Source organism: Leucoraja erinacea, chromosome 27, assembly GCF_028641065.1.
Source record: "Leucoraja erinacea ecotype New England chromosome 27, Leri_hhj_1, whole genome shotgun sequence".
NCBI classification, from domain to species: Eukaryota; Metazoa; Chordata; class Chondrichthyes; order Rajiformes; family Rajidae; genus Leucoraja; species Leucoraja erinaceus.
In genome coordinates, this window is record NC_073403.1 from 10,545,062 (window position 1) to 10,569,873 (window position 24,812).

The window sequence follows — 24,812 nt, forward strand, 5'->3', positions numbered from 1 at the left end:
ACTGTTCCTAATCAGACCCTGTTTATCTAGATGCTTATATATATTATCTCTAAGTATCTTTTCCATTAATTTGCCCACCACTGAAGTCAAACTAACAGGTCTATAATTGCTAGGTTTACTCTTAGAACCCTTTTTAAACAATGGAACAACATGCGCAGTACGCCAATCCTCGGGAACTATTCCCGTTTCTAATGACATTTGAAATATTTCTGTCATAGCCCCGGCTATTTCTACACTAACTTCCCTCAATGTCCTAGGGAATATCCTGTCAGGACCTGGAGACTTATCCACTTTTATACACGTATCCACTTTTTTAACAGTTATACTTTGTACACACTCGAGGCCAGTGTCGTCCAGACACAATGGGGTGCAGACCATTTCTGGGAGGGTCACTGATCCCTTATATTGAGTCGGTGAAATTATTGTAGCTCTGGCACTGGGTGAACGGGTGAGGTGGTAAGACCCGTAAAGGGAGAGTGAATCCCCAGAGTTTTGCAGGTTGCCTACATCACGTGGCCAATGTCATGATCTTGTATAAAAATAAACGTCATAGCCGTTGATAGAAACCAAGATCAAAGCCAAATCAACTCTTGAGTGTTCACTGTACCCTGGGATAGAGACTAAAGTATTGTAACCCATGTGGATACCAAATGCATAAACACTTATGTCAAAGATGGTCAACGACTTGCTCTTGTGTGACAACATGCCTGAATGTTGCCTCTGATTTTGTATCATTTTCTGACGAAATGCTAATTACTTTGAACTTTGTGCAAAACATCGCTTTCTTATGCGAGATAGTAGCCGGACATGGTTTGACTCGGGGTACAACCCAGGGGCAGTCCAGTAGGACAAATATCCAGGTCTCGGTCAAAAGCGGCTGGGTTTGTTAAAGCCATTTGCCAGTATATACTTACGAAGTTCAGGATTTTGCTTCATGTCTGCAATGAGAGACATAGAAACATAGAAATTAGGTGCAGGAGTAGGCCATTCGGCCCTTCGAGCCTGCACCGCCATTCAATATGATCATGGCTGATCATCCAACTCAGTATCCCGTACCTGCCTTCTCTCCATACCCCCTAATCCCCTTAGCCACAAGGGCCACATCTAACTCCCTCTTAAATATAGCCAATGAACTGGCCTCAACTACCCTCTGTGGCAGAGAGTTCCAGAGATTCACCACTCTCTGTGTGAAAAAATTTCTTCTCATCTCGGTTGCCAAGTGACCCATGAATCCCACTCTTTGTCTCTTCTCTTTGTCTCTCGATTCTTAAGTTATCCTCTCTGATGTAATTTTCCAATTACCCACCCTGGCTCCGAACCTCAGGCTCTCAGTTCACTTTTTATTGCCCTTAATTATTCCCATTAGAGAACCCGAGACTGACCCACTAAATAGAGTCATAGTCAATGAGATAGATAGCTTGAAAGCAGACCCTTCAGCCCAACTCATCAATGCCGATCAAGATGCCCACTTCGAATAGTCATATTTGAAACCCCAAATTTGTTTGTATAGCAAAAACACAGCTATTATCCATATACAAACACGTTTTATTTCCATATACAGCACACATGGAAATTACACAATAAAGTATAAAATTTGTTAAATGCTAATTAAAGCAGTGTTTTAGATCAGTCAAGGAGTTATATATTTTGCTGCTCTTGCAGAAGTTTGCACAAAGTTCAGCTCCACAGTAAACAACCAACGGGAAATTGTCGTTGTGAAGGAGCAGGAAGAGTTGCTCATTGTTGAACAGCCGATGACTTGTTCCCCACAACGTTCCCACTCTCTTGCTCCTGCGCCTCTCCACCGGGATTTAACCGCGGACTAGTTGTTGTATCAGAGGCGACGTTGATGGGGACGCCTCGCTCATCCGCAGCCGGCAGCGCCAGGCGTGGGGCTCGAACCTTTAACCGACCGTCCTGGGACAAACAGCAGTTCAGAGATTCAGCATCGACGTCTTCTGGCAGCTGGAACTCCCTCCTGAACTCTTCGTATTTGTAGCTGTAAGAGCCGCTGCCGTCCTCGCTCTTCTTCTCGTGTTTTCCCGTCACCAGCACTTTTCTTCCAAGTACTTTCACCTTCAGTTCTTCAGGGGAGAATCGCGGCACATCCAGGGACAGAGAAAAACCATCTCCATCCTTGTCCACTGTCTCCCCGTGAACCTCTCCACCGGCATCGACTCTCTGCTTCTCATTCCTTGCTCTTCCCCCCCTGAACTCTCTCGCCAGCTCCTCGACAACTCGCTCCATGAAGTTCGTGCCCGGTCTCGCTTCCACCGCCTGTTCCCACGCGGGCCACTCGAGCGGCTCAAAGACAGCGAGTGGAGCGGACCACAGTGTGTGCACAGGCTGCTGCCACCGACGGGAAGGGAGGAAAGTCCGGCAGCTCAGCATCGTCTCTGCCTCTTCTGTCACTTGGCTCAAAACCGGCTGGTATGAACTCGTAGACTTCAGTGTCTGATCTATCGCAGCCCTCGGAACACACGCCTTATATATTCCACGGGCAGAGCTCCGGACGCTTCGAGAATGAGCCAGTCATTGCTGGGCTCCGGGCTCGTCACTGACGCTTGAAACAAGAATGACTCGGCACTGACGCCCACAGGGCGGTTCCAGAAACGGCGGGATGTGCTCAGCCCGGGCGATTGACAGCCCGGCCTGAGGTAGCAGGCACTCGGGAATGGCGAGCAATACACCAGAGGAACTCAACTGGTCATAGGTTTAGATATATGATTGTCACCTGTGCAGTTACAAGCTTTGTGTTGCATGCTGCCCAATACCATACATAGATACAATCAGTTCAATCTCATGTACAATAGATAGAACAATGGGGGAGATACAAAGTGCAGAATATAGTTCTCAATATTGTAGCCTATCAGTTCCTTAGACAAAGTCCAATGTCCTCATTACGGTAGAGGTGAATCGAAAAAATGTCATAGTTTAGATAGACACAAAATGTTGGAGTAACTTACTGTGATGGACTGAGCATGTTACAGAAGTTTGAAAGCCCCTCGACCAGACTCAGGAACAGCTTCTTCCCCTCCGTTATCAGGCATCAGGACGGTCCTTCCATAAGCTTTTCGCATTTCACACGTCACAATAAAGTAAACCAAACTAAGCCAGGTCTGAAGAAGGGTCTCGACGCGAAAGATCACCCATTCCTTCTCTCCAGATATGCTGCCTGTATTGCTGAGTTGCTCCAACATTATGTGTCTATCTAAGCCGGGACATTTTTTGTGCGGTAGCTGTTGGTGAGGAATGAAATTCAGTCCCTTGAATTCAGTCCCGGTGACATTGAAACAGATGTGGAGTCAGTATGGATATAACTAAGGAATTGTAAGTGTAAAAAGACCCTAATAGGACTTATCTACAGGCCCCCAAACAGTAGCCTGGATATAGGGTGCAAGTTGAATCAAGAGTTAAAATTGGCATGTAGTAAAGGTAATGCTGTGGTTGATATGGGAGATTTCAACATGCAGGTAGACTGGGAAAATCAGGTTGGTACTGGACCTCGAGAAAGGGAGTTTGTGGAGTGCCTCCCTGATGGACTCTCAGAGCAGCTTGCATTGGAGCCTACCAGGAGAAGGCAATTCTGGATTTAGTGTTATGTAATGAACCGGATTTGATAAAGGAACTTGAGGTTAAGGAGCCATTAGGAGGTAGTGACCATAATATTGAAATAGTTTGTTATTAATTGATTGTTGTCATATTTAAGTTTTCCTGTTGTAAAAGGCCAATTGTAATGCTTGATGGGATTTGGACAACTTCCATCGTGACAAGGGTTTTTTTAACTTAAGGTGAAAAGTTCGCAGCTCTCTTGCAAGGTTTTTTATGTAAGTTGAAGAGGTTAATCAGATCCGAAGGGGCCTAGAGGATGCCATTGGGGTGACTGGCTTTTGGCAAAGAGTGAAAAACAACTCCATATTTGGAGGTGGATGATGGTTTACATTACATCATGCAATTAGTTTTATTTCAGTACGTATATAAACTTGCGTGTTCTGGTATTTCTTTGTGTGTGCTGCTGGAGATTCAGACGTGAAACTTTTGCCTCTGAGTCTCTCAGTCCACACCCGTCAGACGTTAAATTAAAGCATTGTATGGTCTTAAGAATTTGTACTTTGTCTATCTTTTAAGTGAACTTTTTCAATATGGTCTGGTTTAATCTACAATCGGAGAGGGAGAAGGGTAGATCGGAGGTGTCAGTGTTACAGTTAACTGTAACACTATGGAGCCATAAGGTAGGAGCTGGCCAAAGTTGACTGGAAAGATACCCTAGCAGGGATGACAGTGGAACAACAGTGGCAGGTATTTCTAGGAATAATACAGAAGGTGCAGGATCAGTTCATTTCAAAGAGGAAGAAAGATTCCAAGGGGAGTAAGGGGCGACTGTGGCTGACAAGGGATGTCAGGGACATTATATAAATAAAAGAGAAGAAGTATAACATAGCTAAGATGAGCGGGAAGCAAGAGGATTGGGTAATGTTTAAAGAGCAACTCAAGATAACTAAAAAGACAATACGGAGAGAAAAGATGTGGCACGAAGGTAAGCTAGCCAAGAATATAAAGGAGGATAGTAAAAGCTCTTTAGGTATATGAAGAGGAAACAATTAGTTAAGACCAAAGTTGGACCCTTGAAGACTGAAAAAGGTGAATTTATTATGGGGAACAAGGAAATGGCAGATGAGTTGAACAGGTACTTTGGATCCATCTTCACTAAGGAGAACACAAACAATCTTCCTGATATAGTAGTGGCCAGAGAATCTGGGGTGACGGAGGAACTGAAGGAAATCCACATTAGGCAGGAAATGATGTTGGGTAGACTGATGGGACTGAAGGCTGATGAATCCCCAGGGCCTGATGGTCTGCATCCCAGGGTACTTCAGCAAGTGGCTCTTGAAATCGTGGATGCATTGGTGACAATAATGTTCTATAGATTCAGGATCAGTTCCACTGGATTGGAGGGTAGCTAATGTTATCCCACTTTTTAAGAAAGGCAGGAGAGAGAAAACAGGGAATTACAGTCAGCCTGACATCGGTGGTGGGGAAGATGCTGGAGTTAATTGTAAAAGATGAAATAGTGGCACATTTGGATAGCAGTAACAGGATCGGTCTGAGTCAGCATGGATTTCTAAAAGGGAAATCGTGCTTGACAAATTGTCTGGAATTTTTTGAAGATGTAGCTAGGAAAATGGACAAGGGAGAGCCAGTGGATGTAATGTACCTGGACTATCAGAAAGCATTTGATAAGGTCCCACATAAGAGATTACTGGGCAAAATTAGGGCACATGGTATTGGGGGTAGAGTGCTGACATGGATAGGAAATTGGAAATTGGTTGGCAGACGGGAAACAAAGAGTTAGGGATTAACGGGTCCCTTTCAGAATGGCTGGCAGTGACTAGTGGGGTACCGCAAGGCTCGGTGCTGGGACTGCACCTATTTACAATATACATCAATGATTTGGATTCAAAGTAACATTAGCACATTTGCAGATGATACAAAGCTGAGTGGCAGTGTGAACTGGGAGGAGGATGCTATGAGAATGCAGGGTGACTTGGACAGGTCGGGGAGGGGGCAGATGTATGGCAGATGGAGTTTAATGTGGATAAATGTGAGGTTATCCACTTTGGTATCAAAAACAGGAAGGCAGATTACTATCTAAATGGCATCAAGTTGGGAAAAGGGGAAGTACAATGGGATCTGGAGGCCCTTGTCCATCAGTCTATGAAAGTAAGCATGCAGGTAATAATAATAATAATACATTTTATTTATGGGTGCCTTTCAAGAGTCTCAAGGACACCTTACAAAAATTTAGCAAGTAGAGGAAAAACATGTAAGCGGAATGAAATAAATAGTAGAGACATGACTAGTACACAAGTTAAAGATAGAATTCAATTCAAAACACAATATGAGGCAATACAAGCACAGATGAAAAGGGAGGGGGACGTGGGGCTAAGGATAGGCAGAGGTGAAGAGATGGGTCTTGAGGCGGGACTGGAAGATGGTGAGGGACACGGAATTGAGGATCAGTTGGGGGAGGGAGTTCCAGAGCCTGGGAGCTGCCCTGGAGAAGGCTCTGTCCCCAAGACTGCGGAGGTTGGACTTGTGGATGGAGAGGAGACCGGTTGATGTGGATCTGAGGGACCGTGATGGTTGGTAGGGGGAGAGGAGGTCCGTGAGATTTGGGGGGGGGGGGGGGGGGGGGGGGGGGGGGGGGGGAGATGGTGGAGGGATTTGTAGGTGAGGACCAGGATTTTGTAGATGATCCGGTGGGAGATGGGAAGCCAGTGAAGTTGTTTGAGGACTGCAGTGATGTGATGCCAGGATTTGGCGTGGGTGATCTGGATCGGGCGGCTGCGTTCTGGACCAGTTGGAGTCGGTTGATGTAGGTGGAGCTGATGCCAAGGAGAAGTGAGTTGCAGTAGTCCAGTCGGGAGGAGATGAAGGCATGGATGAGTCTTTCAGCAGCGGGAGGTGTGAGAGAGGGTCTGAGTTTGGCGATGTTGCGGAGGTGAAAGAAGGAGGTTTTAATGACATGGCGGATGTGAGGCTCAAGGGAGAGGGTGGAATCAAAGATCACGCCAAGGTTGCGGGCATGGGGAGATGGGGAGACAGTGGTGCCGTCGATGGTGAGAGTGGGGTAATTGATTTTGCTGAGTGTGGATTTGGAGCCTATGAGGAGGAATTCTGTTTTATCGCTGTTGAGTTTGAGGAAGTTATGTTGCATCCAGGTTTTTATAGCTGACAAACAGGAGTTGATATGGGAGAGGGGGGAGGTTGTGGGGGGATTTGGTGCCGAGGTAGATCTGGGTGTTATCGGCGTAACAGTGGAAGTCCAGGTTGAAATGGCGGAGTATCTGACCAAGGGGGAGGATGTAGATGATGAAGAGGAGGGGGCCGAGTACGGAGCCTTGGGGAACGCCTTGAGTGACTGTGGCTGTAGCAGAGGTGTGGTTATGGAGAGAGATGAAGTGGGATCTGTTGGAAAGGTAGGAACAGAGCCAGCTGAGTGCAGAACCTTCAATGCCAAGGTCCCCAAGTCTGGTAAGCAGGATGTTATGGTTCACTGTATCGAAGGCTGCGCTCAGGTCGAGGAGGATGAGGATGTTGAGGGAACCAGTGTCAGCAGAGGTGAGGAGGTCGTTGAGGACTTTGAGGAGAGCAGTTTCTGTGCTATGGAGGGGGCGAAAGCCAGGTTGGAGGGGTTCAAATAGGTTATACGCAAGGAGGTGGGAATGAAGTTGTGACGCAACGATACGCTCCAGGGTTTTTGAAAGAAAGGGGAGGTTTGAGATTGGGTGGTAGTTAATGAGAGAGGAGGGATCAAGACCAGGTTTCTTTAAGATAGGTGTGACAGCAGCAGTTTTGAAAGCGGAGGGGACAATTCCTTGGGACAATGAGGAGTTGAAGAGATTAGTGAGGTAGGGGCAGAGAACGGGGAGGCAGGACTTCAGCAGGGGAGTGGGGAGAGGGTCGAGGGAGCAGGTAGTGGGTTTGGAAGAGCTGATGAGTTTGGAGATTTCAGTAGGGGTGACCAGGTCAAACTGGGAGAGGAAGCAGTGTGGAGGAGGGGTAAGGAGGTCAGTGGAGATGTTGAAAGGAGGGGCCTTGGTAGGTGGTGAAGTAGATGCTGGGGAGTCGGGTACAGGGGATAAAGATTGATAGATGGTGCTGATTTTATCAGCGAAAAAGTGGAGGAATGAGTGGCAGCAGGCAGTGAAGAAAGCGAATGGCATTTTGGCCTTTATCACAAGAGGAGCCGAGTATAGGAGCAAAGAGGTCCTTCTGCAGATGTACAGGGCCCTAGTGATACCACACCTGGAGTATTGTGTGCAATTTTGGTCCCCTAATTTGAGGAAGGACATTCTTGCTATTGAGGGAGTGCAGCGTAGGTTTACAATGTTAATTCCCGGGATGGCGGGGCTGTCATATGCTGAGAGAGTGGAGCAGCTGGGCTTGTACACTCTGGAGTTTAGAAGGATGAGAGGATATCTAATTGAAACATATAAGATTGTTAAGGGTTTGGACAAGTTAGAGGCAGGAAACATGTTCCCGATGTTGGGGGAGTCCAGAACGAGGGGCCACAGTTTAAGAATAAGGGGTAAACCATTTAGAACGGAGATGAGAAAACACTTTTTCTCACAGAGAGTTGTGAGTCTGAGGAATTCTCTGCCTCAGAAGGCGGTGGGGGCCGGTTCTCTGGATACTTTCAAGAGAGAGTTAGAGAGGGCTCTTAAAGATAGCGCAGTCAGGGGATATGGGGAGAAGGCAGGAACGGGGTACAGATTCGGGATGATCAGCCATGATCACATTGAATGGCGGTGCTGGCTCGAAGGGCCGAAGGGCCTACTCCTGCACCTATTGTCTATCTAAACCTAAACATGACCAGTTGAGTTCCTCTGGTGTATTGCTCGCCATTCCCGAGTGCCTGCTACCTCAGGCCGGGCTGTCAATCACCCGGGCTGAGCACATCCCGCCGTTTCTGGAACCGCCCTGTGGGCGTCAGTGCCGAGTCATTCTTGTTTCAAGCGTCAGTGACGAGCCCGGAGCCCAGCAATGACTGGCTCATTCTCGAAGCGTCCGGAGCTCTGCCCGTGGAATATATAAGGCGTGTGTTCCGAGGGCTGCGATAGATCAGACACTGAAGTCTACGAGTTCATACCAGCCGGTTTTGAGCCAAGTGACAGAAGAGGCAGAGACGATGCTGAGCTGCCGGACTTTCCTCCCTTCCCGTCGGTGGCAGCAGCCTGTGCACACACTGTGGTCCGCTCCACTCGCTGTCTTTGAGCCGCTCGAGTGGCCCGCGTGGGAACAGGCGGTGGAAGCGAGACCGGGCACGAACTTCATGGAGCGAGTTGTCGAGGAGCTGGCGAGAGAGTTCAGGGGGGAAAGAGCAAGGAATGAGAAGCAGAGAGCCGATGCCGGTGGAGAGGTTCACGGGGAGACAGTGGACAAGGGTGGAGATGGTTTTTCTCTGTCCCTGGATGTGCCGCGATTCTCCCCTGAAGAACTGAAGGTGAAAGTACTTGGAAGAAAAGTGCTGGTGACGGGAAAACACGAGAAGAAGAGCGAGGACGGCAGCGGCTCTTACAGTTACAAATATGAAGAGTTCAGGAGGGAGTTCCAGCTGCCAGAAGACGTCGATGCTGAAGCTCTGAACTGCTGTTTGTCCCAGGACGGTCGGTTAAAGGTTCGAGCCCCACGCCTGGCGCTGCCGGCTGCGGATGAGCGAGGCGTCCCCATCAACGTCGCCTCTGATACAACAACCAGTCCGCGGTTAAATCCCGGTGGAGAGGCGCAGGAGCAAGAGAATGGGAACGCTGTGGGGAACAAGTCATCGGCTGTTCAACAATGAGCACTCTTCCTGCTCCTTCACAACGAACATTTCCCACTGGTTGTTTACTGTGGAGCTGAACTTTGTGCAAACTTCTGCAAGAGCAGCAAAATATATCTCGTGTTTCTTGCTACATTTGGAAACAATGTCCAATAATTAATCCCTTTCCCTATTGATTTGTATATTATTGATATAAAATAGATGTAAATGAATGTCAGCCTGGTATGCTTAAAAGTTGTTGATTTTGTTCAAATAATTGTATCATCAATTGACAAAAAGTAGATAACATTGAATGTCGACCTGTAATGGTGAAATGTTGCGTTATTTCTCTTGAAACCAGCTTCGTTGTTTTGTACGATTGCTAATTGTGAAAATAAACTTGCATTTTCCTAAACTACGATAGCTTGGACTTCGTTTCCTCGCCCGTCAGGCGAAGTGGGGAAGAAAGGGAGAACTAAAGAATGGATGGCGAGTCTGGTCAGTCGGAGTTTGGAGGGCGTTGGAGAAATTGTTACTTACTAAAGAGAGGAAAGACGAAGGATAGACAGGCAGAAGAAAGAATTGGGGATAGTTTCAGCACCACTTGACAGAGGGAGTTGGGGAATGAGCTGCCAGAGGAGGTAGTGGACGCAGGTACCATAACAACATTTAAAATATATTTGGACAGATACGTGGATAGGAAATGTTTAGAGAGATATGGGCCCAAAGCGGACAGGTGGGATGGCAGATGGGGCATCTTGGTCAGCATGGGTACGTTGGGCCAAAGGGTCTGTTTCCATGCTGTATGACTCTTCCTCCCCGTCTCCTTGCAGTCTCGGTGCAAACAAAAACCAAAGAGTTGGCCTTCGCGTTGGGGACTCTATGGCGGGAAAAACCGGGAGGAATAGTGAACGATGGTGGCCACTGATGGGCCAACGAGGAACTAGAGGGTGGAAGCGATTTTCATTGGAACAGTAAACATGGAAGTATTTTTTTGTGTAGTGACTTATCAAATTGTTGAATTCTTCAACAATTCTACTCAAGCTCTCCCTAGGGCTCAGACCCTCTAGTCCTGGCAACATCCTTGTAAACCTTCTCTGAACCCTATCAAGCTGACAATATATTTCGGACAACATGGTGCCCAAAACTGAACACAATACTCTAAATGCGGCCTCACCAACATCTTATACAACTGCAATATGACCTCCCAACTTCTCTACTCAATACCCTGACTGATGAAGGCCAATGTACCAAAAGCCTTTTTGACCACCTTATCTACCTGTGACTCGACCTTCAAGGAACCATGCACCTGCACGCCCATATCCCTGCTCTACAACACTCCCCAGAGACCTGTGTAGGTCCTGCCCTTATTAGATGTCCTAAAATGTAATACCTCATAATTACCTGTATTAAATTCCATCAACCATTCCTCAGCCCACCTGGCCAATCGATCAAGATCCTGTTGCAATCTTTCACAACCATCTTCACTATCTGCATAACCACCCACTTTTTCATCATCAGCAAACTTGCTAATCTTGCCCTGTATGATCTCATCCAAATCATTGATGTGGATGACAAACAGTAACGGGCCCAGCACCGAACCCTGAGACACACCACTAGACACAGGCCTCCAGTCTGAGAAGCAACATTCCACCATCAACTTCTGCTTCCTTCCATATTTACTATCCATTCAGCTCTCTGCTTGGATCCCACACGATCTAACCTTCCAGAGCAGCTACCATGCGGAACCTTGTTGAATGCCTTCCTGAAATTCATGTATACCTCTACAGCTCTGTCCTCGTTGACCTTTGTGCTCAGGGGTCTTGGTGAATTGTTGCTATGCATCCTATAGATGATACAATCCACTGCGACTTTGCATCGGTGATGAGTGTGAATGTTGTGTATGGGATGCCTATCAAGCAAGCTATGTCCTGTATGCTGTTGAACTCCCAGTGACATTGGAACTGCACTCATCAGGGAAGTAGAAAGTGTCCCATCACACTCCAGACTCAAGCCTTGTGGATAGTGGACAGGCTTTGGGGAGTTAAGGGGGAGCTACACCCTGCAGGGCTCCTTGTCTCTGACCCGTTATCTGATTTGACCTCTGGCCACATTGTAGCCACATAAGTTCAGTTTCTGATCAATGGTAATCATGTGGGTATTGATATTGAAGACCCAGTGATGGTAAATCCGTTGAAAGCCACGTGGGTAATATGTGAATCACATATGTGAATGTCAGGTGGGGAGCCCGCTTGTTGAATAGCGTCATTTACTGGCACAGACATTAGTTGTCATCCATCAGCCCAGGCCTGGATACTGCCCAGCTCTTGCTGCATTTGGATGTGGGCTGTTTCATTATCTGAGTTGTGGTGAATGATGCGGAACATTGAAATTATCAAAGAATATCTGTCCATCTGATCTTACAATTGAAGGAAGGTCATTGATGAAGTAGCTGAATTAGACCGAGGACACTGTCCTGAGGGACAAAGGTGCCTTGTGAATGAGATGATTGATCTCCAGCCACCACAACCATCTTCCTTTGTGCTTGATCGGATTCCAGCCACTGGAGAGTTTTCCCTGCGATTCACATCGCTTCAGTTTCGTCAGGGATTCATGATGCCATCCTCTATCAAATGCTGCCTTGATTGCAACGAGAGTTATTTTTTAATGTATCTATGGAGCTCAGCACTTTAGTCTATGTTTGGATGGAAGCTGTAATGAGTTTCAGCAGGCATAGGGCTGAACATAGCATGTGTATGGAGGAACTGCAGATGCTGGTTTAAACCGAACATAGACACAGAAAGCTGGAATAACTCAGTGAGTCAAAGAGCATTTATAGGGACAAGGAATAGTTGATATTTCGGGTTGAGACCCTTCATCAGACTGAACATAGCACCATCGATTATCCCTTCCATCACTTTGCTGATGATCCAGAGTAGACTAATGGGGTGTTATATAACAAAAGTAGACTAATATGATATGCTGCTATATTGTGCATAGGTCACATTATGTAAACCAAATTACCAATAGTAAATTTGCTGTTTAATTGCTGATGTACGTCATTCTACCACCTACTGGAACATTCAAGCAACTGCGGGCCAACATTAGCCTTTTTCTTACTCATAAACTTAAACTGTGGAAACACAATCACCCCCACAACTACCATGAGCAAGGCTAATATCACTTGTCCCAACTTATTTGTACAAAATCTCCAACAGCTCCAGGTGAGCACAAATGTTCTGATTGAAAGGGGAATGGAAAGTTGGTCAAGACTTTCAAGTTCCTTGGTATTAATGTTATCAACGATCTGCCATGGACGAACCCCATGATGCGACATTCAAGAAGGCACACCCACACCTTTGGTTCCTTCGGAGACTGAAGAAATTAGGCATGTCTCCAATGACTCTTACAAACTTCCACTGATACACCATAGAAAGCGTACCGTCACATTGAGTCACAGCTTTGTTTGGGAACAACACTGTGTAAGACCGTAAGAAATTGCAGAGGATTGTGGATGTAGCCAGTCCATCATACAGACCAGACTACCAACCATTGACTCCATTTACACTTCACTCTGCCTCAGAAAAGCAACCAACATAATCAAAGACTTGTCCTATCTTAGTCATTCCTTCTCCCTGCTCCCAGCCGGCAGAAGGTACAGAAGCTTGAAAGTCCGCAACACCAGACTCAAGAGCAGCTTCTTCACAGTTATCTGGCTTCTGAATGGTTTTCCTACAAGCTGGGGTTCTGTGATTCACCTTTACCTCTTTAGGGACATTGGACTTTGTCAATGAAACTAACGTGCTATAATACCAAGAACTATATTCTGCGTTCTATATCTATCCCTTCATTGTATTTAAGTTTGACTTGATTAGATTTATGTATTGTACATCCAATCTTGTTGGATAGCATACAAAGCTCTTTACTGTAACTTGATACACGTGACAATAATGGACCTAAACCTATACGTTTTCTGCCAGAGATGCACAGAGCTTCTGTAGCTAACCTCACAAAATGGCATCTCCTTGTGTTTTTAGTTATTTGTGTCCCGATTCTCTAAAGGAATGAAATAAAACACTAGTTATTCTTATGGAAGCTAGAGTCATAGAAGTTAGAGATGAATATATTATATATTCTTAATATATATGATAATATATATTATATATTAAACATTGTTAAGATGGAGACACAAGAAACTGCAGATACTGGAATCGTGAGCAAAAACACAAAGTGCTGGAAGAAATCTGTGGGTCAGGCAGCATCTGTGGAGGGAATGGACTGAAGGTGACTCAGGTCGGGATCCTTCTTCAGAGTGCCCATTCCCTCCAGATACTGTCAGACCTGCTGAATTTCAGAAGCACTTTGCTTTTGAACGACATCGTTACTCCCATCACAGTATACCCTCTACTCTCAAAATAAATCGGAGTTTTCTTTCCTAACTCTGAAGTCCTGCAGACTTTTCACACAAAAGCCTGCAGACATCGCTTAGCAGACGGGGGCATATCTGCCATTTGGTTTCTTTTTGCTGTTATCCAGTACAATTCCTTGTTGGAACTAAATAATTTTATGTTCTATTTTCCCAATGCACTGCTTCCCCCTTAAACTTTAATATGTGTACAAATATATTAATCCATTTCCTACATTTAAAAAGTTTAAACGTTTCTAAAAGCTTCACTTCCTAAGTTAATGCACACTTTTCAAAACAAAATGAAGCAGGATTAAATATTTAAATGTTTAATGGACCAGGCTTAATTTTGGGAAATAAAGGTGATTTTCTGGCAGATTTCTGTACTAGTGAATTAACAATCGGGGAGATGTTGTTCTCAAATGGGAGCCGCTTCAGTTGAAAAGGAGAAGTGCTTAAACTGAACTAAACTCTCAAAATATCCATGTGAGCAAGGTAACAAAGCCTTGACTGATCCTACTTCCTGTTCGGCCATCTACGTTTTTCAAAGCAAACCACAGAGTGAACTTGTTCTGAAACAACTATGTAAATCGATTTATTTTTAAAGTAACAATTTTAAGAGTCTAGAGTGTTTGTAAAATTCTGAACAATCGGGGGGAATGTTGTTCTCATCCTTATAGTGTCAATCACTTTGTTTACTCCAAACTTCTGCCAAATTATCACTAATGGTAGGAATTCCATTTGAAAACAAAATACCTTTCCAGTGTCACATGCAATTGCCCCTTGGGTTCTGATGAAATCTTTTCCCTTTCATCTCAAACCTAGTTCTAGATACCCCTACTCTGTTCATCCATCCTATCTATGCCCCTTCAAAATGGGAGGAGAATTTATTTAGACCAGACATAATTTTATACACCTCTACAAGATCGCCCCACATCTTCCTGCTCTCAAAGGAATAATTTCAATAAGAAAAAACTTAATTTATTTCTGATAAAGAAATTTGCTGCCTATTGTTGCTGCTTTGCTCAATATCCAGATATACCGATTTTATACTGCAAAAAACTGCCTCTTCAATCCTTGCAAAGAAAGACAAACCATACAACAGAGAAGTCACACAAATTTCCCCACCCCCGATCGGTCTGAAGAAGGGTTTCGGCCCGAAATGTTGCCTTTTTCCTTCGCTCCATAGATGCTGCTGCATCCGCTGAGTTTCTCCAGCTTTTTTTTTTGTACACACAAATTAAGAACTGCTTTCACAAGTTTTAGTAAGCGTTTGAGACTTTGCTCTTCAGGTATTCTTTTTACTTAAATCTTGGCCACAAAATTCCGATCCAAATTTTCAAAGTTTTGTTGTCCTTTGAGGCACTCTAAAATTTGTTTTCCATCTTTTTTTTTTTTTTTTAAGGATACAGCAAGATCAATCTCCCGATTCATCCTTGATATGCTGGGGGTGAGCTCTCTTCTTGATCTGTTGCTCCAGAGATGTTATTAGTTTGGGAGCTCTGGGATTTTAAGATATAATGAGGGCACCCTCATCAAAGGAACTGCAGGTTCCCGAGAGAGTCACTCACCACCACCATGAGGGCATTTCAAACACGTATCACATGAATGAATAAAAACTAAGTTGAAAGGTACTCCTTAAAGAGACCTTTCCAGAGGGAATTCCCCAGCTTAGCCCTTACGTAGCTGAATAAATTGTTGCCAGTGGTAGAGGGGAATTTTGGATTTTGCAAGAAAGCAGGAAATGGAGGAGACACAGGTAACTGCAAATGTAGGAAACTGGATTAAAAAAAACAAACTGCTGAAAGAGCTCAGCAGGTCAAACAGTATGTGTGGAGGTAAACAAACAGTCAACATTTTGGCTCAATCTTGGAATAAGTGTGTGGAAGAAAGATAGCTAGTAGGGACAAGTGATAAACAGTGGTGATGCAGACAGGGTGGTTAGGATGAGCAGAAGGAGCGAGGTGTGCGAGGTGGGGAGTGAAGAGGCAGAGGTCGGTAAGCAATAGATGGTACCAGAAAGGAGGTGGGGATGTCGGGCAGATGGAGGCTATGGAGCTGGAAGAGTAAAATCTTGCAGAGTAAAGGGGGTGGCAGAGACAGTGAGGGGTTATGAAGGATTTTTTTTTTAAGTGTTGATATATGTAGGTTGTTTGTTATACTTGTTACAAACTATAAATGTAAGACAAGATTATTTTGTGAAGCTTGGGAATTTCACTCAAAATGAACATTTCATTTTCAACATATATTCATCATTATGCATTTTATTTGCAAATTTAGTTATAAAGCACATTAATATTGGATATTAGCTGAAGAACACCTAAAGAATGGAATATTAAACTGGAAAACCAAGTTTGAGGGGTAAATGACACACTGCCTTTAGTTTGCAAAAGAAAGGACCAGTTTCACCATTCACTGGACAGAAACAGCTGATGTTTGAATTCGTTCAGTAAAGATGGTGGTTGGAATATTTACTGAGAGGCCAGACACGATTCAGATAGACAGTCACAAGGTTTACTACAGCCTATAATTGTGGAATGTGGTCAACCAGAACCATTTAAAGAGGTGGAGCACTACATAAGAATAGAGTGCAAGCTAAGGGCTGGTGCTCCAAGATCCTTCTGTTCAGCAACACACCCCAGGACCCCCAACTGTGAAGATCCTACACCAGTTTGACTTCTTAAAATGCAACATCTCACACTCATCTGAATTAAATTATATTAGCCATTCCTCAGCCCACTTGCCCAGTGATCAAGATTTTTCTAAATCTTGATTACTATCTTCACTAGGTGATGGAAGATGAAAGAAAAGCATTAAAAAAAAAAATTATTAGGATATCACTGTCTGCAATACCATCCACCTTAGTGTCATACTAATTACGCCTTATACGTTCACATCCAAATCATTGATATAGATGACAAACAGCAATGGGCCCCGCAGCAAACCACGAGGCATGAATCACAGGGCTCCAGTCTGAAAAACAAATTTTCATCACCACAGTGTGAAGAAGGGTTTCGGCCCGAAACGTTGCCCATTTCCTTCGCTCTATAGATGCTGCCTCACCCGCTGAGTTTCACCAGCATTTATGTCTACCTTCGATTTTCCAGCATCTGCAGTTCCTTCTTAAACATTCCATCACCACTGTTTCCTTCCATGAAGCCAATTTTTAGCTAGTTCGCCTTGGATCCCATGCAATCTAACCTTCCAGAGCAACCTACCAAATGCCTTAGTGAAATCCATATAAACAATGTCAACAACTCTGCCCTTATTAATCATTCGGGTTATATCAAAAAAACTGTCTATGTTAGAGCATGTAAACATAATCCCGCAGAATACTCTCTAGTAATTTTCTGACCTCTGACGTTAGACTCACTGGCCTATATTTCCCAGAGTTTTCCTTGCTGCCCTTAAATAGAGGCACAACATTTTCCTCCCTCCTGTACCTCAATGATATTTAATGAGGTTTCATAAATTTCTTCTCTAGCTTCCCCCTGATATATCTGATCACTCGGGAGATTTGTCGACCTTCATACACGTTAGGACCACCAGCACTTCCTCGACTGTAATACTGACTACCATCAAGACACTTCCATTAACTGCCCCAAATTTTGTGGTTGTCATGTCTTTCTCCATGGTAAAAAGAGGAGAAATATTGATTGAAGACCTTGCTCATCTCCTGTGGCTCCACAGAGTTGACTGTTTTATTCCACAAGGGGCCCTATTGTCCATGGTTACATTTACCCTGAATGGACATAAAAACGATTAGGATTATCCTTAATATTGCGATTTCCTTTTTAGTATGTTCAATTCCCGAAAATCATCCAGGGATACACTTGATCCCAGTTGCCTCTACCTGCTCCATGCCTCCTAACTCTTGACCAGAGCCTCAATTCTTATCATCATCAAAGTTTCCCTACACTCATCTGCCTTGCCCTACACCCTAACTGTAACAAAACATTGGACCAACGAGGACCTGCAAATTAAAACAGCAAGTGAAAGAAAATAATGTACAGTGAATAACTCCAATATGAAAGTGAAACCACACCCAAGAAAGCTTGAAGGTGGAACAAAAATTATCAAAGTTGCAGATGCAGAAATTCTAACGTAAACAGGAAAGACTGGAAACACTTTCAAGAACAGATTAAGAAGCATTAGCTGTCAGGAAAGAAATTATTACAGGTCAAGGTCATTTAATCAGAACTGAAATGAGAAAACAAGCTTAATTTCAGTGGAAGTGAGAGTGAGAGATGGAGAGGTGAAAGAGAAAATGCTTGAAATATTCATCAGCTCAGTCACCATCTGTGAAGAGATTGGCAGAGCTAATGCTGCGAGGCATTTTTTTTATTGGAACCAGGGAAAGTTATAAAAAAAGGTTTTGAGATTCAGAGAAAGAGGGCAAGGGAAGAATGATCAAAAGCAACAGGTTGGAATGGGGGTCAGTAGAAGTTTAATGACAAAGGGGTGATAGTGCAAGACAAAAGAAGACAGTGAAGGGACAAGGAAGATAAATGCATTCCAAAGGAACTGTGAATGGAAATGCAGAAGCCTAATTGGAAATTTAAAATAGGTTTGCTTAAAATCTGAAACAAAAATATTCATTATCTGCAACCATATTGTTGAATTTGAAAGGATGTAATGTGCCCAGATAGGTGACCTGCTATTCTTGGAGGTTATGCTGAATTCTAACGTTGGAGTAGGATGGAACAGAGAATCAAGGTGTAGAGGCGACATGTTTTTCTTTCAGTGTCATGCGTGCAGAGAAAGTGGATATTCTAGAATGTATTCATTTGATTCAAATTCAGTAATCACAATACATAGATGCTGAGTGGAACTGAGCAGTATAGATGGTGGGCAGCTCTGAGAAGAATTCTCTGCTCCCCTCCAAAAAAAAAAAAATCACAAGATCTTCCGTATCTCCCCGACAGGACTGATTAGTTTATTGTTTGCATGCAGCAGCACCACATACACTTCCACCTCCTCCAACCTTGCAGATTGCAGAGGTGCTCTCGATGGGGCATCTCTACATAGCAGAGACAAAGCATACACTTGTGCGACCATTTTGAGAACATTTACGTTCTGACCTCAAGGGCATGTTGGAGCTCCTGGATTCAAGCTATTTAATTCATCCTCTGTGTACTCCTTTCCCGCACTAAACCCCCAGCCCATCGATTCTACATTTCACTCCCCATCTTCCTTCCTCTATTTCCACACCTGCAACCTTTTGACATGTGCACATAGTCTCCACCCAACCTCTCCCCCACCCGACTCATCTAACAATTCCCCCTTCACTGGAATCCGCGTTACTTACCAGTTCTCGAGTCCTTCCCCTCTTTCAAACCAGCTTTCCCCACTCTCCTTCTTCATCAGTCCATCTGTTCATTTTCTTCTACAGATGTTGCTTGACTCGCTGAGCTCCTCCAGCAGCTTTATTTTGTTCAAAATTCCAGCATCTGTAGTTTGTCTCCATTTAAATAGTGTCACTTGCATGTAAAAGCTTTCTATATTAGTTATACAGTGCCCTCCATAATCTTTAGGACAAAATCCCATCATTTATTTGCCTCTGTACTCAACAATTTGAGATTTGTAATAGAAAAAAAAGGAAAAAAAAGAACACAAGAAAAAAGAAAAGTCACATGTGGTTAAAGTGCACGTTGTCAGATTTTAATAAAGGCCATTTTTATACATTTTGGTTTCACCATGTAGAAATTACAGCAGTGTTTATACATAGTTCCCCCCATTTCAGGGCACCGTAATGTTTGGGACACGGCAATGTTATGTAAATGAAAGTAGTCATGTTTAGTATTTTGTTGCATATCCTTTGTATGCAATAACTGCTTGAAGTCTGCAATTCATAGACATCACCAGTTGCTGGGTGTCTTCTCTGGTGAGGCGGTGATATTTACCTTATGCTTGTTTTGGGGGCTAGTCCCCTTCAGTTTTCTCTTCAGCATATAAAAGGTATGCTCCATTGGGTTCAGATCGGGTGATTGACTTGACCACTCAAGAATTGACCATTTTTTAAGCTTTGAAAAACTACTTTGTTGCTTTGTTGTCTGAAGAAGAGTCTCGACCCAAACGTCACCTATTCATTCGCTCCATAGATGCTGCCTCACCCACTGAGTTTCGCCAGCATTTTTATTTACCTTTGTTGCTTTAGCAGTTTGTTTGGAATAATTGTCTTGAGTTTTGAGGCATTTATTTGAACTTGAGCAGATAGGATGTGTCTATACATTGCAGAATGCATTATGCTTCTACCATCAGCAGTTGTATCATCAATGAAAATAAGTGAGCCAGTACCTTCAGCAGCCGTACATGCCCAGGCCATAACACCCCCATCATCATGTTTCACAGATGAGGTGCTATGCTTTGGATCTTGGGCAGTTCCTTCTCTCTTCCATACTTTGTTCTTCCCATCACTCTGATATAAGTTAATCTTCGTCACCTCTGTTCACATGACCTTTTTCCAGAACTGTGGTTGCTCTTTTAAGTGCTTCTTGGCAAACTGTAACCTGGCCATCCTATTTTTGCAACTAATCAATGGGTTGCATCTTGCAGTGTAGTCTCTGTATTTCTGTACATGAAGTCTTATGCGGATAGTGGTCATTGACAAATCCACACCTGACTCTTACAGAGTCTTTCTCATCTGTCGGAGAGGTGTTTGGGGATTTTTCTTTATTATAAAGAGAATTGTTCTGTCATCAGCTGTGGAGGTCTTCCTTGACCTGCCAGTCCCTTTGCGATTAGTAAGCTCACCAGTGCTTTCTTCCTAATGATGTTCCAAACAGTTGATTTTGTAAGCCTATGGTCTGACTGATGTTTCGAACAGCTTTATTCTTGTTTCTCAGTCTCATAATGGCTTCTTTGACTATCATTGGCACAACTTTGGTCCTTGTGTTGATAAACAGCAATAAAAGTTTTTAAAAGTGAAGGAAAGACTATGAGAGCTCTTATACCTGCATTAAAGAGGCAATTAAACACACCTGAGCAATTACAAACACCTATGAAACCATGTGTCCCAAACATTATGGTGCACTGAAATGGGGGAACTATGTATAAACACTGCTTTAATTTCTACATGGTGAAACCAAAATGTATAAAAATCGCCTTCATTAAAATCTGACAATGTGCACTTTAACCACATGAGATTTTATTTATTACAAATCTCAAATTGTGGAGTAGAGGCAAATAAATAAATGATGGGCCTTTGTCCCAAACATTATGGAGGGCACTATAAATTGTTTTAAAAATTCTAATTTACACATTTAGAAAACTAAATGCAATGTTTTATTTTTCTACATTACATACATTTACTAATGCTAGAGCTACCACTGCAATTTTGTGGGATAGATTTCATTCCATTTCATTTAGTTGGAGCATTGAGTTCTCATGGGATTGTGGAACAATTTGCCAGGCGAGGTAAAAAAAATCAAAACGAACCACTGCCATTAAAAACAAGCTTCAATCAGAAAATCCTAATTTACTTAATATTCACCTAACTTTGTAAATGTTATACTACCATGCACTTGTTTTTCTAATTCTTAATTTAGATAAATTCTGAAGCAATTAAAGGAAAATGGAACCACCTGCACATTGACAAGGCACCCCATCACTGCAGTACAAACAGTTTTATCTTCCTATCCAGTGAGAAGTGAGAAAGTTGATGAGGATGGCAAGTAAATGATAGAATAAGGCCACATGAAATGGAGCCAGGTTTCCAATTCTGTGTAAAGGGAAATGGACCATACATTTACACCACAAATTTATTAATAGGGTGCTAGTCAAGAACAGGAGACAATGAGAAAACAATGATAATCCGTAAAATTAATTGCTCGAAGACCAGAAAAAACCATGATCTTCAAAGTCTCCAAGAAATGTACAGATGCAAGACAGTGACGTGATACATGTAAATCTGGAAACTTACTTTGCATTAAATTGCAAATTTATAGATACTAGGTCCCACCTATAAAAGGCATTAAATATTAATATATATCACTTCAGACAAATAAAATACAGATAGGGTGAAGATTTGGAATGTGAATTATTGGACACTACCATAATGTTACAGCTTTTTGATGTCACAGCCTTGATACAGTCAATCGAGAATGTATGGTGTATTCTCTATTTGACTGGTTTCAAAAACTCATTACCATTGTTAGCCTGTTCAATAATAATATGTAGGCCATGACTCTCAGTGGTAGAAACTAATGAACTCAGATGTTGGTTTACAAGAAAGGACCTGCAGAGTTACTGCAGTACTTTGCATCCTCCTGCGTTGATTCATCACAACCAAGTTCCATTGGAGACAGCCATACAAGGCTAACTTTTGCGCCAACTATTCCCAGTATTCTATGCTGCACGAGTCCACATCGCTTCATGAAATCTGGACACTCTAGACACCTTTAGGGTAAGTTTTTTTTTTTTAATGCCTTCTTCAATGAAGCCAAACAAAAAAAAAAATGTAAATTTCACTGCCATTCCGTTATTCCCAAATATAATCACTTGTTATAAATGATCTACATTAACTTTGCTATTTTGGATTTATATATCAGAAGCTTTTATAATCTTCGTGTTTCTCACTGAAATACATACTATCCATTTTCAAGATGTCCCTTGTTAAGTTATGCACTGCGGCCAATTTCATGTTATCAACAGAAATTTTAATCTTTAGCTGGACCACTTTTTGTATTTTAAACTAACAGTAAACTGGTTTTCCATCTATCAGCTGAATTATACTTCATGCATTCAAGCTAACTTTGTTTAGATTTAAGATGTTAAACTTTATGATATTTATACAAATTCTACATTGGCACCACCCTTCCCATAATGACCAAATTTATTTTACCAACTCATCGCATATTAGATCCAACACAGACCTTTTCCATCATTGGCTCTTTAATATGCTGATCTCGAAAATCATCTGTGATGCATTCCATTGGGTTTTAGATGGGACGAACACATTTGTGGTGGTGTAACGCAACTCAAGCCATACAATTGTAAAATGGTTGAAACTCTTGGGACTGCTGATTTCTTGACCTCCAAATGCAAGCTAGTTGACAGTGACAAAAATAATGTAATACGGTCAAATGCACCAAGTTTCTTGTGCAAATATTGGGGTTGTGTTCTGATAGAGATTGATGTCCTCTGCACATTTAAAGAACCATGGTTTTATGCAGGAAACCACAGCTTACTTCAAACTGGTTTTGTTTATTGCAGGTTAACAGCGTTAGTAAAAGGAGGCTAGATACAATTTTTTTTGTTTTTAAAGTTGATAGTTTATTAGAAGTCATTGGCACTCATCTTTGGGGTACTAAACTACTAGTGCTTGGCTACCAAAGTGTGCCTTACTTCCAGAATGTTAAGAGATGTTGCATAGTGGCATATACAAAGCCACATTTGATACCAATCGGATACAATCATTTGAAATCTACAGATTGGAGATAGTGGTGCGATTAATGCAAACTTTACCAGCAACAGGACAAGCACCAACCCTCTTGTACTCAGCACAAAACATCCCAAACTAGACTAATTACGGAAGCTGGTGAAAACAAAATATATTCACTGTCAGAGGACATTGGGTTTCATTATTACTACCAGTTTAAAGTCTTTTTCAAATTTATAACATTCCAAATCTGTCACATTAGCCCATTTCAAAAGAGCTGGCAGCAACATCTGAAGATGTCAAAAACATTCCAGTGTGCAATATTGTTCTTGAAGCATATACTCTTGACTTTCACCCTTATTCATTTGCAAAGGTTGTAAAGTTAATACTTCAATACACAAATGACATTGTCGTTTACCTGACATCACTTGTAATACTTTAAGTAATGCAATTGCAATGGAGTTGATAATTAAGTTAGATTTCTTTATAGAACAAATACAAGCTGGAGTTAATTTATACCTCCCTCTATTTTTATTTGTCAAATTACAGACTTGTTTTATTACAGACTGGTATCTCTCACACAGACAAACATGTTCTTTCACTGCCAACAGTGTTAGCACGACTGAACACCACAAATCCGAGCATTGTGTAAGATTGCAATTGCTAACATTAGGGACATCACATCACCTCCATGGACATTGAAATTTACAATTATTGCAAGATTTGAACAGAATTGTGCATAACACATGAAACCAAAAAGAAAACTCCATGCTATCCGAACACAAAGAGGAAAAACAAAACAGCTATATTGGAAGGTGCTGTATGGACAATGGTTTACTGATTGAATACAAAGAAAACTTACATTACAAATACAGAGATCTTTTTCAAAATTCATAATTGTGATTTGGTCAAAACCACGAGCATTTAACCGCTGATTCCCCTTGTTAAATTAATTTGTTAATGTTTATTGGAGGGGTTGCATACTAAGTAGTTCTTTAGGCAGATTTTCACAAAGACACCTAATCTATTTTTTTTTTTTTAATATCTTCGCTCTCCAGAATAATATACAAGATTGTAGAGTCTGAAAATGAAGGAATTGCCAGGTAAAGTTGGCTCAAAGTAACTGGTGCATGCATCCGCCGCTGGAATTAGAAGGGAAGAGCTAAAGGTTGATATTAAGTGATTAAGACTTAAAATTTCATATGGAAAAAGTGTTGGTGAACTTCCTCCTGGATGATTGGAGTGGTGTGAAGAATCAATGCAGCGATCTGCAGCCGCTCTTGCGGTAAGTGCGAGTGGTAAAAGGGGATTCCGGTCGGGTTTTGTGAGGACACCTGCAATTACCAGCTTAATTACTGCAGCACTGGCTCCGATTTTGCGGACTGGTCTCCTGGAGGTCCACACCTCTGGTTCGGCCCGAGGTTCCACCTGCATTCTGAGGCTCGTTTTTCGGCAGCTTCTTGGCTATATCAAAAAGTTTAATTAAAAAAAGTTACTGCAAAATTTATTTTGCACAATTTGAGCAATTATAGATCTAAATTTCAGTAGCTATCATTTAATGAGAAACAGTACTCCCACCCACAATTTGGAGATAACACCAAGAAACAGATTAAATATAGACTCATGGTTGTGTATCGTTTCTATTTTGTCCATGAAGCAGCAAACCCATTCTGCCCTGGATATCCATTCTGCCCTGGAGATGTCCTCCTGTGGTGGGTGCTCCA

At 42.7% G+C, this 24,812-nt stretch overlaps 3 protein-coding genes across 4 annotated transcripts in view; 1 reads left to right on the forward strand and 2 right to left on the reverse strand.

Moving 5' to 3' along the window:
* Nucleotides 1-1,524: 1,524 nt before the first annotated feature.
* On the reverse strand, nucleotides 1,525-2,584 carry LOC129710202 (heat shock protein beta-11-like). The gene has a single exon (XM_055657013.1). The coding sequence runs from the start codon at nucleotides 2,389-2,391 to the stop codon at nucleotides 1,738-1,740; it is 654 nt and encodes a 217-aa protein (XP_055512988.1). The 5' UTR covers nucleotides 2,392-2,584; the 3' UTR covers nucleotides 1,525-1,737.
* A 5,954-nt stretch (nucleotides 2,585-8,538) lies between these two features.
* On the forward strand, nucleotides 8,539-9,722 carry LOC129710203 (heat shock protein 30C-like). The gene has a single exon (XM_055657014.1). It carries the CDS (start codon nucleotides 8,693-8,695, stop codon nucleotides 9,344-9,346), a length of 654 nt encoding a protein of 217 aa, XP_055512989.1. The 5' UTR covers nucleotides 8,539-8,692; the 3' UTR covers nucleotides 9,347-9,722.
* Nucleotides 9,723-23,600: 13,878 nt separating this feature from the next.
* Nucleotides 23,601-24,812, reverse strand: part of rab5c (RAB5C, member RAS oncogene family) — a 30,964-nt gene continuing 29,752 nt past the window's right edge. For both annotated transcript variants that reach the window (XM_055657016.1, XM_055657017.1), the window contains exon 6: nucleotides 23,601-24,552. In XM_055657016.1, coding sequence (XP_055512991.1) covers nucleotides 24,437-24,552 — 116 coding nt within the window. In that variant the 3' untranslated portion in view covers nucleotides 23,601-24,436. The remainder of the gene's footprint in view (nucleotides 24,553-24,812) is intronic.